The following is a 15644-nucleotide window of genomic DNA, read 5'->3' as shown; positions in this document are numbered from 1 at the left end:
TGGGCTCCCTGCTATGCAGGGAGTCTGCCTCTCCCCACCTTCATGCTTTCCCTCTACTAGTGCTCTCTCGCGCTCTCTCTCAAATAAATAACTAAAATCTAAAAAAAAAAATTTCTCTGTCCTATCATCTCCAGATTTAACTCTTCTTTAAGTGGTCAGTCTTCTGTCCTCAGGACACTGACCCATCTAACCTGAGGCTTTTCCTGTCTCTGTCCATTTGTAAGCAGTAGTCTGCTTTTGACATGATCGAAGGCTATGGTTAGAAGGTATAAATATCTCCATGGTATTCTATCAGATCCATTGACAGTTGCCCAAGGAAACAAACCTCAGTGCCCTTTAACCTCTCCAAGAAGCTTCAGCTATGTAAGTGACTCATTTATGAAAGCCAAGTAATCCCCAAGGGTGCAAGTTGGAATAGGTAGGAAGCCCCTAGAAAGTGATGTGTGTTGAAAAGTACTATGTGTATTTTTGCTTCAGGCATAAATACCTGAGACTCGAGAATATATCTACATACGGCCTTCATTGGTAGAAAAACTGCCTTCTCTCTGGCTTTCAAGCATAATTTGAATCCTCTTGAATTTAATCTGCAGAGTTTCAGTATATAACGGTATTGCTCTGTATTAGGATTCACCAGGAAAACACAACTAAGGAGATATGTACATATGTAAAGGGATTTATTATAAGGAATTGTTTTGTGCGGTTATGGAGACTGGCAAGTCCAACATGCGGACTTGATGTTCCAGTTCGAGTCTCAGGGCCGGTAGGCTGGAGGAGCTGATAGTCCAGCTTGAAGGCCATCACCCGGGACAATTCTCTCGCACTCAGGAGAGGGTCAACTCTTTAGGCCCTCAGCTGATTGGATGAGGCCCATCCACATTTACGGAGGGTAATCTGCTTTACTCAGTCTACTGATTTCAGTGTTAATCTCATCCAAAAACACCCTCACAGAAACACCCAAAATGATGTTTGACCAGGTATTTGGGTACTCCATTGCCTAGTCAAATTGACTATCACCTACACTTCGAAGTACTTCGTTGTGTGATGGTAGTGTTTCGTTTTGTTTAAAGATTTACTATTTGAGAGAAAGCATGCAGGGTGGGGGAGGGATGGAGAGAGAAAATCTTAAGCAGACTCCTCGCTGAGTGAGGAGCCCCACACGGGACTCAATCTCACGACCCTGAGATTATAACCTGAGCTGAAATCAAGAGTCGGACGCTCAACTGACTGAGCCACCCAAGCGCCCATGATGGTAGTGTTACGATACCTTTTCTTCATACTCAAATTTGATTCACACTCAAAGTCTGTGTGATTAGGAATTAACTACACAGTAATGAGAATAAAGAGGAGAGAACCAGTAGGAAGAGCAAGGAGATAAGGTAAGCATTTTATGATTGATCATGATGTGAAGAGGGCAGCCCAGTAGCACTGACTGCTAATATCTAATTTGATGTAAACTCTTCCCTCAGATTTGTGAGTTGTGTATGCTTCTTACGCTATCTTTGAAATAAGAAGGCAAACAGTTCTTCATGTCTTATGTTTGAGGGAACGATCTCTCAAAATTTGACTTAAAGGTTGAATTTGTAATAAAGTCAAGACATAACTGCAAGTCTTCGAATTTCCCATCTCCATTCTGTCATTTAGGTTTCTGGGAAACATTTGACCTGAAAAACCTATTTTAGTAAGTAAGCCCAGGGGCGCTTGGCTGGCTCAGTCAGCGTGCAACTCTTGAGCTCAGGGTTGTGGGTTCGAGCCCCATGTTGGGTGTAGAGATGACTTCAAAGAAGGAAAATCAGTCCAAACATTTAGAGAAACAGAACTGACCCTTTTGGGGTTTGGAACTTCTGGTTTGTGTTAGCTTTTGAGACCATGTTCATGTATGGAATGGAGACATGCATGTTTCCATATTAAATTTGGGGCCCCAGTAAGTGCAGTTTGAGTAGAATGCAGTGCACTATATCCTAAGATATTTAATCAACAAGTTCCACTTTTTAAGATATGTCACCCAAATGCAGTGACTATCATTTAATTTTGAATATCAGCTATCTTATTTGCAAATACAGGGATTTTAACCTCCTTTCCATTTTCAACTGTTGCTCCCAGTAGCTAACGTCTGAGTACTGCTATAAGCTAAGTATTCCCCTTAAGCCCTTCACATGGATTATTTTTATTTTCACAATGAGCCTGTGATAGGTATATATATGGAAACGGAAGCACAAACAATTCAGGCTTTGCCTAAGGTTAGACAGCTAGCAAGTGGCAAACTGATTTTTAGCCTCAAGCAGTATGACTCCAGAAAATGACCCTTCACTACAGAATACACTGCATCTCATTTTTTATGTGTGTTTGGTGGTGGCATCCTTGAATTTTTTCCATATAACAAATGCTCAGTATGACAGAAACAAAGAGTAATTTATTAAGTGTGTATACAGATTTTTTAATACTTTGATCATGAAAAATTTTAAGTCTCATGAAGGAAAATGAAGAAGAAAAATCCAATCCACCCATTTTTTATTAGGGCAGATTGCTGTTATTTTAGAAAATAACAGAGGAGAGAACCAGTAGGAAGTGATACAACCCAAACAAAACCGGGACAATTCTCTCGCACTCAGGAGAGGGTCAACTCTTTAGGCCCTCAGCTGATTGGATGAGGCCCATCCACATTTACGGAGGGTAACCCAAACAAAACCCCTATTTGCAGAAATCCACCTAACCTTAGCTCTTAACACTCTTTAAAGTAGAGAGGAAGATAGAAGTCTGGAGCAGAAGAAATATACACAAGAAAATGAAATTAAATGTTTAAATTGACTGTGGCCCAATCTTTTTCTGGCTGTGATCTGAGGGCAGAGGAGCATCCTCCTCAAACCATGAACCTGCCTCCAAGGCTACTCAGCCTCTGGGGTTGTAGAAAGACAAACCAGACACAGAGCCCTTCTGTCCCATTCTTTCTTATGAGTATGGTGGAGCAAGAATCAGCAGTTTGGAGGTAGAAGTTAAAAAAGAAAAAAGCCTAGGAGAAGTTTTCTTTAACTTCCTGGCAGGGTCTTCAAAGATAGGTAGCTTTCTGTGGTCCTGTGGTCCATAGAAGTAGTGTCTGTCTTTAGATCTAGTTGGATGACTTTCATAAGGTCACAGAACTAGAAGTGCCCAGGACAGAGTAAGTGCTCAAAATTTGTTAGAAATCTCCCAGCCACTATAGCATAGCCTTGAAGGAAATGGGTCTTTGTTAGGGACAGGGAAGAGTCCTCAGTCCGCCGCCCCAGCACTACCACTTCTTAGCGTCTTAAGCCCTAACGGGAGAAGGAAAGGACTACTTCCCAAAATAGAACTACAATCCTAGGGAAATTAAACACTGAGTTTAAAAGGCCCATTAAATCTCAATTTCCAGGGAAAAGGAATGACTGTCTTTTCTGTCTCCTTACCTTTTTTTTGTTTTCATAGTTTTACGATGTATATTGTCCGTTCAGTGTTGTCTGACGCTGCTTTTAAAGTCTAGCCTATCGTATGATGTCTTCAGTTTTCCAACAAACTGGTTGTGGCTGAGACATGTGCCTACAGCAGAGAATTTGGGGATGGACAAGAGGGAACTGACCTTGAAGACTGCATTCCAGGTTCTGGTAGCCAGGGAGACAGTGTTGGAGCTCTTGAGGGCATAATTCAGGACTTGTCCACTAAAAAGTAAACTAGAAATTCAAATAAATCTTCAGTTACTTTCTTCTTAAGAGAGAGTGTTTGTTGAAATATTTAGTGAATGAACAAGCAAATGGAGGGAAGATGTTAGCTGAAGCTGCGGTGAGGAGAGAGTCGGGTATGACCCTCACCTTGGAAGAGGAAGAGCCTTAATTCAGTGGCCGTCTATCAGTTGGCCTTGACCTAAACTAGGAGGGCAAGGCCTGGAAGACCTGTCCTGAACTTTCCACCTGCCTGGACATGTTGACTATGGCCAGTTCCTTTCATTACCTAAGGAATGAGTAACAAGAATATCTCTGCCTCATCTCACAATACTAAATAAAGGTATTTTCTAAAATAACAGCAATCTGCCCTAATAAAACAACCTTCAACAAAGTCACTCATGATCATTACACCACCCCAGTCTCTGCATTGGGATTTTTAACAATCATATGCTTGACAATATACTTAGTCAAAATATATTCAGACACTGATTAAGGATGCTTACTACCAAAAAAACCAGAAATGTTGGCAAGAATGTGGAGAAACTGGAGCCCTTGTGCCGGGTTGGTGGGGATGAAAACGGTGCAGTTGCTGTGGAAAATAGTATGGAGATTCCTCAAAAAATTAAAAACAATATGACCATATGGTTAGCAATTCCACTTCTGGGTATATACCCCAAAGAACTGAAAGCAGGGGCTCGAAGAGATATTTGTACACCCATGTTCACAGCAAAATTATTCACAATAGTGAAAATCTGGAAGCAACCCAAGTGTCCACTGACAGTTGAATTGGTAAACAAAAATGTGGCTTATACATACATTGAAATATTATTTAGCCTTTTTTTTTTTTTTTTAAGATTTTATTTTTTATTTGACAGAGAGAGACACAGCAAGAGAGGGAACACAAGCAGGAGGAGTGGGAGAGGAAGAAGCAGGCTCTCTGCCGAGCAGGGGGCCCAATGCAGGGCTCGATCTCAGGACCCTGGGACCATGACCTGAGCTGAAGGCAGATGCTTAACGCCTGAACCACTCAGGCGCAACTATTCAGCCTTTAAAAAGTAAAACATTTTGATATATGCTAAAACATGAATGAACCTGGGAGACATTATGCTAAGTGAAATCTGTCAGCACAAAAGGATAAATACTATATGATTCTACTTATATGAGGTTTCTAGAGTAGTCAAATTCATAAGAAAAGAAAGTAAAACGATGGGTGCCAAAGTCTGGGGAGAGAGGGAATGGGGAATTAGTGTTTAATGGTACAGAGCCTCGGGAAGATGAAAATGTTCTGGAGACAGATGGTGGTGAGAGTTGTACAACAATGTAAATGTACTTAATGCCACTGAACTATACACTTAAAAATAGTTAAAATGGTGAATTTAATGTTTGCACTTTATTACTACCCACACACACAAATTCAGGGAAGAAAGGGTAGAGTGACATGGCTAAAGGGAGAAGATAACTTGTTTAATGCTTCACTGGTGGACTGTGACTTTCTCTTCCCTTAGAGAAGCCAGATTTTATAAGGGGAGATTTTCAGGAGGCAGACAGTGCTAGGTTTGTTTGTTTATAGAGTGTATCTTCAGTTGGTTATTAACAGGCTGCCTTGGCAGGCATTGAAATTTATTTTACAATGGTGGAGTAAACCTTAGTCGTTCCCATAGGATCCTCAGCTCTACCTCTGAGAATTTTAGGCGTCCAACAAACGTTCATGAATTTAAATGAAATGATCTAAGCGACCTTAGGTTGTCTTGAGTCTTGAGCCAATCCCACCCGCTCCTACCCGAGGATCAGGTCGTTTTTCAAAAATTGAATTTAACAAATACGTAGATATTGCTTACTGTGCACTGGTGACCGTCCTAGGGGCTTTTCACATTTCAACTCATTCAATTCTAATAGCCCTATGAGGTAAGTATTTTTGTTCCCCATTTTACACTTGAGAAAATTGAGGCACAGTGAGGTAAAGTTCTACAACTACTAAGTTGTGGACCTGAGGTTCAAACCAAAACACGCTGTGGCCCCAGGGCACATGCTTCTAATCATTAAGCTCCTGAAGTAATGTCGGAGACTGGGACTCTAATGACCCTGAAGTGGATCTCAAGGTCCAGAATGGAGCATGGAAATTGGGAGTGAAGTTATTCCTTGATTATGATCCTGCCTCCCTGCTCCAACAGCGGTTGGAGTCCCTGAGGGCTAATGCTGAAGCCAGGGGAAAGAGCTTGCGCGTTTAGGGTCAAAAAATTTTTGAACCTATGGAATTTCCCTCCAATTCTGAAGCAGCCCCTTAGTGACGAATCAGCTGCCTATCCCACGAGTTTTGCTATTAGTGCAGTCTCTAGATGATCAAGGCAGGCGAAATGAAACATCATTAAACTACCACTAAATGACATTGAACCCTATGTAAATCTTTTTTTCTAGTCGTTCCAAGATGCAACCCAAAACGAATCTGCAATTCCGGAGTGGAAACCAGGGGGCGGGCCAAGCAGCGACCATTTTTGTTTTGCGGCCGTGCGCTCTCAGAGCATCTTGACTAACAGGACCCCACGGAGGAGGTGGGGCCTATCAGTGCGCGGGGCGGAGCCTGGGAGACGTGATGATTCAAACGGGCTAATGAGCTCGGCGCATCTGGCAAAAACCGCCAATGACCGGGCGTGATGGGGCGGAGCCCACGAGACCTAGTGCGCTTGGTTGCACCGCGGCTTTGGCGCATTTTCGGCTGGTTTGATTCATCCATTTTGAAGAGACGGGGGAGCGGGGGGCTCGTCTGATTAAGGGGCCCTGAACCAAGAAGCAGCGGAGTTTGAGAAGCCAGCAGTTCGGGGTTCGGCGGCAGCGGCCCCATCGGCCGAAGTTGGGGGGGGTGGGGCGCCGAGCGCGCGGGGTGGGGGGGGTCCTGGTCTTTGGCTTCTCGACTCGGTCCTGTTTCGACAGCGAACATGTCTCGGCCTGTCAGGTCAGTGCGGAGTCCGAGGCCTGGAGCGGGATGGAGGGGGTTGGGGGTGAGTGGTGAAGGACTGGGGGACAGAAGCCTGCAGTCGGCCCTCTCCGGTGCCACGCGCGGCCTCCTCCCTTTCGGGGCCCGCGCGCGCCCTTGAGCGTGGGGGGCCTTGCTGGCGCGCGGGGCTACGCGGGGGTGGCGGCCGCGCGCCCATGCGCGCGCTCCTCCCCGCCCCGCGCCGCTGCAGGGCTCCGGGCTGCTCTGCTGCCTCCCCCACCCGCCGCACTGGAGCGGGCGGGGTGTTCCCTGAACCGACAGCGGCCGGAGGGGGAGGGGTGTGAAGTCAGTGCCCCCACCCAGGCCCCACCTCCTCGGGGCCAACCCCTTGGAGCCTGCGGGGAGACGGGCAGAGTCGGACTCGGGCTCGGCTCCCCACCCCACCTTAAGTGAGGAGGGGCTGAGACGCCCGTGTGGCTCTTTGCCTCCTCTGCTTGCGTGGGGGTGGGGGAACTCAGCCCTCTTTCTCTAGCGGACGGGGGTGTTCCATGCAAAGGGGGAGGGGCAGCACTGCCACCCGGCCCCGCCTCTGTCCTCCAGGGTCGCTGCAGGGCCCCGCCTCCCGGATTGGGCCGGGCGTGGGCGGGACCCGTTCTTTTCCCCTCCGGCAAAAGTGAGAGCTCGGGACTGGGCCCTGGAAAATAATGACTGCTGCCTCTCCCCCAACTCGGAGTTCGGAGCGGGTTAACTGCCCCCTCCCCCCACGCCGAGCTCGCTGTTTCCCTCCGACTAGAAATGTCCTTCCTCGGGGAAATGTCCCTACTCAGGAAGGTGCGGGTTAACAGCACGACCCAAATCCCGTGTGGTTCTCGTTCCCGCTGCCTGTCTCTACGCTCACTCGGCGTACGTGTCTCGGATGTTTTTGTAACTCTCTCTTTTCCCCCCAAATAACCTAATAATAAAGGGACTAGATTCAGGTAACCAGTAGACTTGATTCTGAGAATTTCAACAAGTTTGCTGTTCCCAGCGGACGGTGGAATCGCCCTTTGCCGTCCTCCTGGCTATTGTATGGAATGTGCCATTTATGGAGGGGTGTGGCTTAATCCACTGTGTTGAGGCCTTTCGAAGGAGAGCTGTTGCAAATAACTGTTACTTTTAACGTAGTGTCCGTGACGCTTTCGATGTAAGGAATCGGCTGCTTCGCATGGTGTTTTCTAGATATATAGGTAAAGGTTTAGATTTAAAATGTTTTAACAGTTGTTGCTTCCCCTTCTTCATTCCAAGTTTTGTGAGAAACGGAAGTATTTTGACCTAGAGCTCTAAAGAGAGGTTTGGAACCCGGGAAAGGGTTTTGTTCCACACCGTTCTATCTCCTGACTAGAGCATCCGTCTCCAACTGGTGGTGGTATGGGACTGCATACTTCTACGCTCGGGGTGGGCATGAGGAGAGTGCTAACTAACTACCTGACTGCTTTTCTGCCTTCTAATTTCTACCCGCATCTCTGATAACTCACCATCGCCACCGGGAAGAGTTTTGCCCACTTTCTGGCAAGGAGTCTGGATAGATTTTTCAGATTATAGTATGCATACTTTTTTTTTTTTTTTTGGCATGAAAATTGATGAATGTATCACATCAATTTATGTGGAATATTTTCTTTAGGATCAGGTTAAATAGACAATATCGTAATAAAGATTTGATTCATCTGGATTGGATCTCCTGTCTCTGGAAGTAAATTACTGTGTGGTGAAATTGGACTATTTTTTTCTACCTTTCAACTTCGGTTCACTAGGTTTTGATGACTTTTTATGTTATTGTTGTGACTTTATTATACTCATCTGCCTGAATTTGTGTTCCCAGATTTAGATATTGGAGCACGAACAGAATTTTTTCATTCGAAAACGTTGATTTTTTTTTTTTTTTAAATATCACCAGGTGGGGATATATTGAGCATGGGTCTGTCCGTTTTTTGGAGACTTCACAACTTTTTTCTTGTTCATTATGTTGTTAAAAGTAATTTTAACTGTCTATTTGCCCCTAATTGAAGAATGAAATTAATATATTGGCTTTTGGGGTCACTTTCATATTATTAATTTTAAAGCAACTTGGTTTCTGATTATATATTTTAGTGATTAAAGTCTCTTTGTAACTTTTTTAAAAGTTTTTAATATACTCATGACCAATAATAAAGCAGAAATAATTAAACTTGAGTTTGGTGGTTTGTTAAATTTTGCAATAAAAAAGTCCTGTCTTAGGGAAGTGCTTTTGTTCCAAGGTGTAAATGAAGAATCTATATACCTGAGGGCATTTTACAAAAAGTTAATGATAGACATTGACCAGATATCAGAATGATCAACCTGTTTAAAAAACCCCCAAAAAAGCACAAGTTGGAAAATAAGTGTCAGCACATCTTCTTTTAGGGCATATTTCTGCCCTTTAGGGCCTATGTATAATTTTGGAGGTTTTTCTGGTGTTCATATTTACTGTAAGTATTATTCATTTTAATACTAACCAGAGCATTTAAAGAAGAGTTAGAAATGTACTAATGGCTACTTGACACCAATTTCCATGTGCAGGGAATGATGAACTGATAAGCTGGAGCAGGTTTTTCCATAGATGTGTGCAACACATCTAAGTAGTTTTATTCATACAGTATTGCTGTCTCTACCTTTTACAGCATCTGACTCATTGTATATAAATGAGAGCTCAAATATTTTAGGCCTTGGGTTCAATTTTATAGCATAAAATTATAATCTTGGAGCTAGAAAGAAATTTAGGCAAATTCATTTTACAAGTGACTTAATGGGGATCTGGACAAGTGAAGTGTCTTGCATCACACACTGGATGTAGAGGTTGGGCCTAGAACCTAGATTTCTTAATTCTCAGGCCTGCTTATCTTCACCCTTTCTGCATAGTAATCACTTTACCTTCAGCCTGATGAGTATTGATGTTGTTGTAGTATACGGCACTTTTAACTCTTCAAAGTGCTTTCGTGATTCTTGTGAGGAAGGAAAGAAAATGCTGTTACTTGTAAAAGATGAGAAAGAAAAATCAGAGATTTACTGACTTGTCCAGACTTGAAACCAGGTTTCTTGAAATTCAGCTTAGTGTATTCTTCAAAGACCCTCTTCCCTTATTGAAAATGATCCAAGTCATTCAGATCAATGTTTGCTCCTTTCTTCAGAACATAACTTGATATCTGGTTGTTTTTTGTTTAGTACTTGAGATTGCAGGGAACCTTTAACCTTGAAAGTTTAGATGTGAAAGCATAGGTTCATACTGGTTGATAAAAAATTACTTTAAATAAATGTTTTAAATAAGAGCAGTTTTGTTCAACTCAATTTAAAATAATTTTCAGAGATACTTTTTAACTAAAAGTATGTTTTTGAAAAACTAAAAGCTTCAGAGATTAAGTCCAGTTCCTTCAGTTTACCAGTGATGACTTTGAAGCCAAAGGAATTAAAGTGTAAAAATAGTTGCGAAACTATTTAAACTGCATGAGTTTTAGCTATTCTGCTTGCTACTAGATTTGCATTGACTATATTTGATTCCACATATAATGTAGTAACAGGTCTACAATCCCTGTATAGTTTGAAACCATTGGGGCCCTGTGTGTTTTGGAAGTTCAGTTATTTTCAAAAATTTTTAAAGTAATGATGCCTATACTGTGCATTAATGGGCTATCACCATTGAGTTCTGCAGTAGTACTTCTGTAATCAAACACCTTAATATCTCTGTAATAAAACTGAATTTTCACACTAAAAAAATGCAACTAAATGCCCTCTCATTGTTCAGGTAAACCTGAAACATTGATTTTCAGAACTTTTTGAATTCCTAAATTGTGGATTCGAGATTGTGGACTTTTAACAGAAGTACTTTCTCAACCTTCAATTTTAGAAAAAATAAAATCACATCAAAACTCAAAAGAACTATCACTGAGCAACTTTTTTTGTGCCAAATTTTCTTCCAGAAACTTTACACATATTTCACATTCTTCAAACAACTCTTCATGCAAGGTATATGTTATTCCCGTCGCATATGTAAGGTAGCTGAGGCTTGGCTAAATTAACTGGCCCAGTTCACCTGTGAAGAGGTAAAGCAGGAATTCAAATCCAAGTGTGACCAAGCCACAACCAATGTGATCTTCCCCGTGAGACACACTGCCACAGGGTGTTATTCTTTTTCATGGTAGTAGCGCATTTTGCCATCTTTGGAAGGGATTACAGTTCATAATAGGACTTTGATGGGGAGGACCAACTTTAAAATGGGGGAGGAGGGTGAAAGAATTTTTTTCGGAAGGAATAGGAGAATATGTGAAGGGGTTAAAGGAAGATAACTTGAATGGAGAGGGAAAAGCAGTGAAATAGTATAACACCTGGGGGGAGAAATGTGAACGTTAGATAAGTGGCATTGCTTTCAGTATGTATAGATTTTGTAATACAAGGGCATTTACTCCCTGACTAAATTAAGTGAATAGATTTCAAAACCACCTAAAGGACACTACAAGAAAATTAATGGACTCATTTTACATACAAGTATAGATGCAGAAATGCCAGAGTATTAGCTAACTGAATCCAATGTGTATTAAAAATAAATGTGATCAAGTAGGATTTGTCCCAGGAACAAAACTTAAAATCTGTTACTGATACATCATATTAAAAGACAAAAAGAGGGGACACCTGGCTGGCTCAATCAGTAGAGCATGTGACTCTTGCTCTTGGGGTCATGCGTTCCCGCCCCACATTGGGTGTAGAGCTCACTTTAAAAAAATAAAGGACAAAGGAAAAACATGGCATTTGGAAAGGTTCAACACCCATAGTAAAACTGAGTATGATAAAATTAGAAGGAAAATTAAGATTAAAAATTGGAGTTGATTTAACTTGACAAAAGTTACAAACTAAGGTAAGTGGTTGAATTTTTAGCATTTTAAATAAAACTAATGGTTGGGGGGAGGTAACATGGTGCAGAGAAAGAAATCCAGGGATCAGGCAATGTAGGCTCTGGTTTCTACTTAGGGATGGAGATGTTGCACTCCATTAGAAGAATAGTAGCTTGCCTTTACAAAGCATTTTACAGTTTTCCTAGGTTTCTTTCAACTCTAGAAATAAAATTAATTAAGGAAAAAGTAATTTTGAATAAAGAAAGGGCAATTGGTTTTATTGTGCATATGGCCTGTTTTTCCCAGAAGTACAAAACAAGGTCACCACCGTAGTGTGGAATTCTAGGACACCATCTCCTAGTCCTGTGAATGGTGCTCCTCTGGAGTTAGTAAGAATTAGAGCCTGCACAGCCAGATGGGTTGCTTTGCAAACTTCAACTACTTGAACTTAATAATAATGAAGCTATTGAGTATGCCATGAAATGTTCCTTCTGTTTGCATTTTTAAATTCTCAGCTGCAAAGATAGGAATAAATATGATCTCATTACTCCAGATTATGAAGAAGTAGCCTTTTGGATTGTTGAGCTAGCACTTAACAGACCGCCATGTTGTGCACAATAGAAACCATTGGAGTCAGCACAGGACCACTTTTTTCAAACTGGGGCATCCCCTTGGTTTTTGTTTTTGTTTTTTAAAAAACCTATTTCTATCTAGATTCTGAGAAGTAGAACCGATGGTTAGAGACTTGCATTGCCATATTTTTAGATAACTACTATCTAAATAGCCATAATTACAGGTCTTTGAAATCCTTTAGGCAGAGAGACCACAGGTTGCCAAAGAATGTTTCTACTGGGTGTTGCATATTTTCAGGTGCTGCTTCGTGCATGTCTATTTTTTTTAATTGTGCACCTCTCCAGTTACTTGCTAAGCAAGGTGATCTTCAAGGAGATTTCATCTGTCAAGCTAAAATGACCCAGAAGATGAACTACTTGAGAAAGTAAACATTAGCTCCACTTAGAAATAAAAAATCCACTCTGCCATTCATTGGGCTGGAAGAGCAAACATGGCTGGCTGTCTTCCACGGATAAGCTGCAGCTGTTAAGACTTTGATCAATCCTCTTTCAAGTGACTACTGCTTTCCTACTAAGAAATGATTCTCTAAAAGCAAAGACTATCAGAAACTTTGCTGTTTGAAATTAATAAGAATGAAACCCCACGCTTCTGTCAGAGCTAGGTCCTTTTGACTTGGGAGAACTCAGTTTACAACTTCAGAGCTTCAGATGAGGAGCTGCTGGACCCAATTCCACATCCAGCTTAACTTCTCTGCCAAGAAGTAGGACCCAGTTGTGGTCAGACCTGATGTTAACCCCGTTAAACGCATTGTCCCTGTGCTTTGAGCCTATCAAGATACCGCTTCATTTAAATTTCCCCTAAAATCTACCTTTCCCCAAACGCTTTGGTTTCCTCTGTATGGTAAGGTACTCCACGCTTTTGATGTGCCATCGCCTTCATTGTAACGAGTCACTAAACCTGACAACCTGCAGGTTTGTGCCAGGTGGTTGAGTTAAGACAACTGGAAGAGTCCACTGAGGTTCCCGAGACACTCTGCTGCAGACAGGACTCTACGGGGTAGTGTGCGCTTCTGAGGCCCCTTCAGTTTGACCTGCTTGAGGTTTCTCTGTCCCTAAATGTATAGGTTTTACACTCAACTTACATGTTGGGAAAAATCTAGCCCGTTTTATTTAATATTTTTTACTCACTGAAATTTATGTTTGTAACCTTTAGACAAAATATTTTCCTATATGGAGAGATCTGGTGGAACTGAATATTTTTTAGGAATAAGTGTCCTATTAATATTTATTCATCTGGACTGAAACATTAGCAAGTTGATACAAGATTTAGTAGGGGATTATGACAGTGAACTAATAAACACCTGCCTGGCTCATCATTCAAAACTCCTTCACTGCCTCCCCTTTTCTGCAGAAATTAGAAACTCCATCCAAGAAACCTAGGAGTGCTTTCCTAGAATGTTCATTTTATTATACTTAACTGTTTTCTTGCATCTTGTGACGTTTTGAATTTTATATTTAGTTGTAACAGAATGATACAAGATACAGTCAAAGGAATAAATCTTAGCCAAAAGGAACTTGAAGCTTAAGATGAAGGAAATGCTTGTAAGAAGTTACTCTTGAGTTCAGGTATCCTGACTTCTGTGAACTAATGTTCTTAATGTCCTGAGAAAATTTGGCATATGAATAATCTTTGAGGAATAGAAGAGAGAGACAAATGTCCTAAGTTTGAAGGGAGTAGTATAGTGATACAGGAACTTTATGTAGATAGGCAGAAACTTTAGTAGTCTCCGTTCTGTAGAGGAGTTTGATTTGTGAATGATCAGGAAGGGAAGGTTTGAGAGGTTACAGGCAACAACAGTGCCCTGTGGGGTATTGGTTCAGATGGGCTTGAGTTGGAAAATTGGCTTTATTACTTAATAACTTGCAATGGTAGGAAAGTTACTGAGCCTATTTGAGCATTAGATTCTTCAGATAAAATTGAATTCACATTAATTAGCTCCTCTTGTGAGATTGTGAGGATTAAATGAGAATTTAGGTGAAGTATCTGGTGCATCATAGTAACTGCTGTTGTAATAATTTTAAATTCAGCGTGGGCTCACAAAAAGCCAGTCTCAGGTCAGTAGTCTTCCTAGTGCTGGCTTTCAGGGATATCACAAGCATTGGATTCAAATTTTGTTTTTAAAATATTAGAGATCAAAGTTAAGCAGGTTTCTTTAATGCAGGACTTTCAAAGCTTTCACTTGTTTAAGGAGGTGATAATACCCAAATTAATCTGGCCAGGAAATCTTTAGAAAACTATCTTGAAAACAGAAGTTGGGAAAATCTCTAATGAGAAAATTCTTTAAATTTGAAATTATAGGACAACTTTATGCTCTTATAATGCTGCTTTTACTTTTTACTCGCTGTGTCTTACTTTGTGGTTCCTGGGAATATTTCGTTCAGACAAAAAACGTTTATTTTTTAGAAGCTTAACTATCATTGGTTTAAACGAACCCATTTTTTTTTAATTAGAGTAAAAGAATACTGTAAAAATACTGGGTTTCTCTCTTTTTATACATTTTTTTAAAAGATTTTATTTATTGGGGCCCCTGGGTGGCTCGGTCAGTTAAGCGTCTTCCTTTGGCTCAGGTCATGATCCCAGGGTCCTGGGATCCAGCCCCACATCGGGCTCCCTGCTCAGTGGGAAGCCTGCTTCTCCCTCTCCCACTCTTGGTTTCCCGCTCTCGCTGTCTGTAAAATAAAGAAAATCTTAAAAAAAAAAAGATTTTATTTATTTGTCAGAGAGCGAGAGAGCACAAGCAGGGGGAGGGGTAGGCAGAGGTAGAAGCGGGCTCCCCGCTGAGCAGGGAGCCCCATATGGGAGTTGATCCCAGGACCCTGGGATCATGACCTGAGCCGAAGGCAGACGCTTAACCTACTGAGTCACCCAGGCGTCCCTATCTCTTTTTTTTTTTTTAGAGAGAGTGAGTGGGGTGGGGCGGGGGGGGTGCACAGAGAGAATCTTAAGCAGGCTTCACCCCCAGCCCAGAGCCCAACTTGAGACTCAGTCTCATAACTAAAATCATGACCTGTGCGGCAGTCAAGAGTCGGACCCTTAACTGACTGAGCCACCCACGAGCCCCCTGGGTTTCTCTTTCAACAAGGATTTTGACAGAGCTTCACATGAGGTCCTTGTGGGAAAAATGAAGAAATGTAGGCAGAATGCTCGTTCACTGTGATGGACTTGGACCTCAATAGCCATACCCAGAGAAGGCAGTTGAATAGATTTAGGTCAGCCTAAAAGAACATTTCCACTGATGCCTTAAAGGACTTTGTTCTTGGCCAGTGTTGATTAAGTTTGCAGGTAATAGGAAGTTGAGAAGTTAAATAATATGTTGAAATGAAGTACAAAAAGGTCTTAGATCTTGGGAAAAGGAGGCTTTGGTTATTGGAATTGCAACATCCAGTATGTTGTGTGATATAACAGCCCAAAAGGCAATTGAGATCTTGGATTACATTAGTACAAACCCAGAGTAGAACAGGAGGAGGAACTTTGTAATCCTGATCTCCCTCTGTCCTCCACATACACCTTTGTAAACCTTACTGTGTTGTT

General features: G+C 41.8%; 1 protein-coding gene across 2 annotated transcripts in view; it reads left to right on the top strand.

Moving 5' to 3' along the window:
* The first annotated feature begins 6353 nt into the window (after positions 1–6353).
* Positions 6354–15644, top strand: part of NUCKS1 (nuclear casein kinase and cyclin dependent kinase substrate 1) — a 33777-nt gene continuing 24486 nt past the window's right edge. Inside the window, exon 1 of one of the 2 annotated variants that reach the window (XM_036077242.2) lies at positions 6354–6621. In XM_036077242.2, coding sequence (XP_035933135.2) covers positions 6605–6621 — 17 coding nt within the window. In that variant the 5' untranslated portion in view covers positions 6354–6604. The remainder of the gene's footprint in view (positions 6622–15644) is intronic. The other variant, XM_036077241.2, reaches the window with a different exon arrangement.

The sequence above is a fragment of the Halichoerus grypus genome, chromosome 7 (genome assembly GCF_964656455.1).
Source record: "Halichoerus grypus chromosome 7, mHalGry1.hap1.1, whole genome shotgun sequence".
NCBI lineage: Eukaryota > Metazoa > Chordata > Mammalia > Carnivora > Phocidae > Halichoerus > Halichoerus grypus.
The sequence above is the reverse complement of the archived record's forward strand: the minus strand, read 5'-3'. Positions and strand labels throughout refer to the sequence as shown.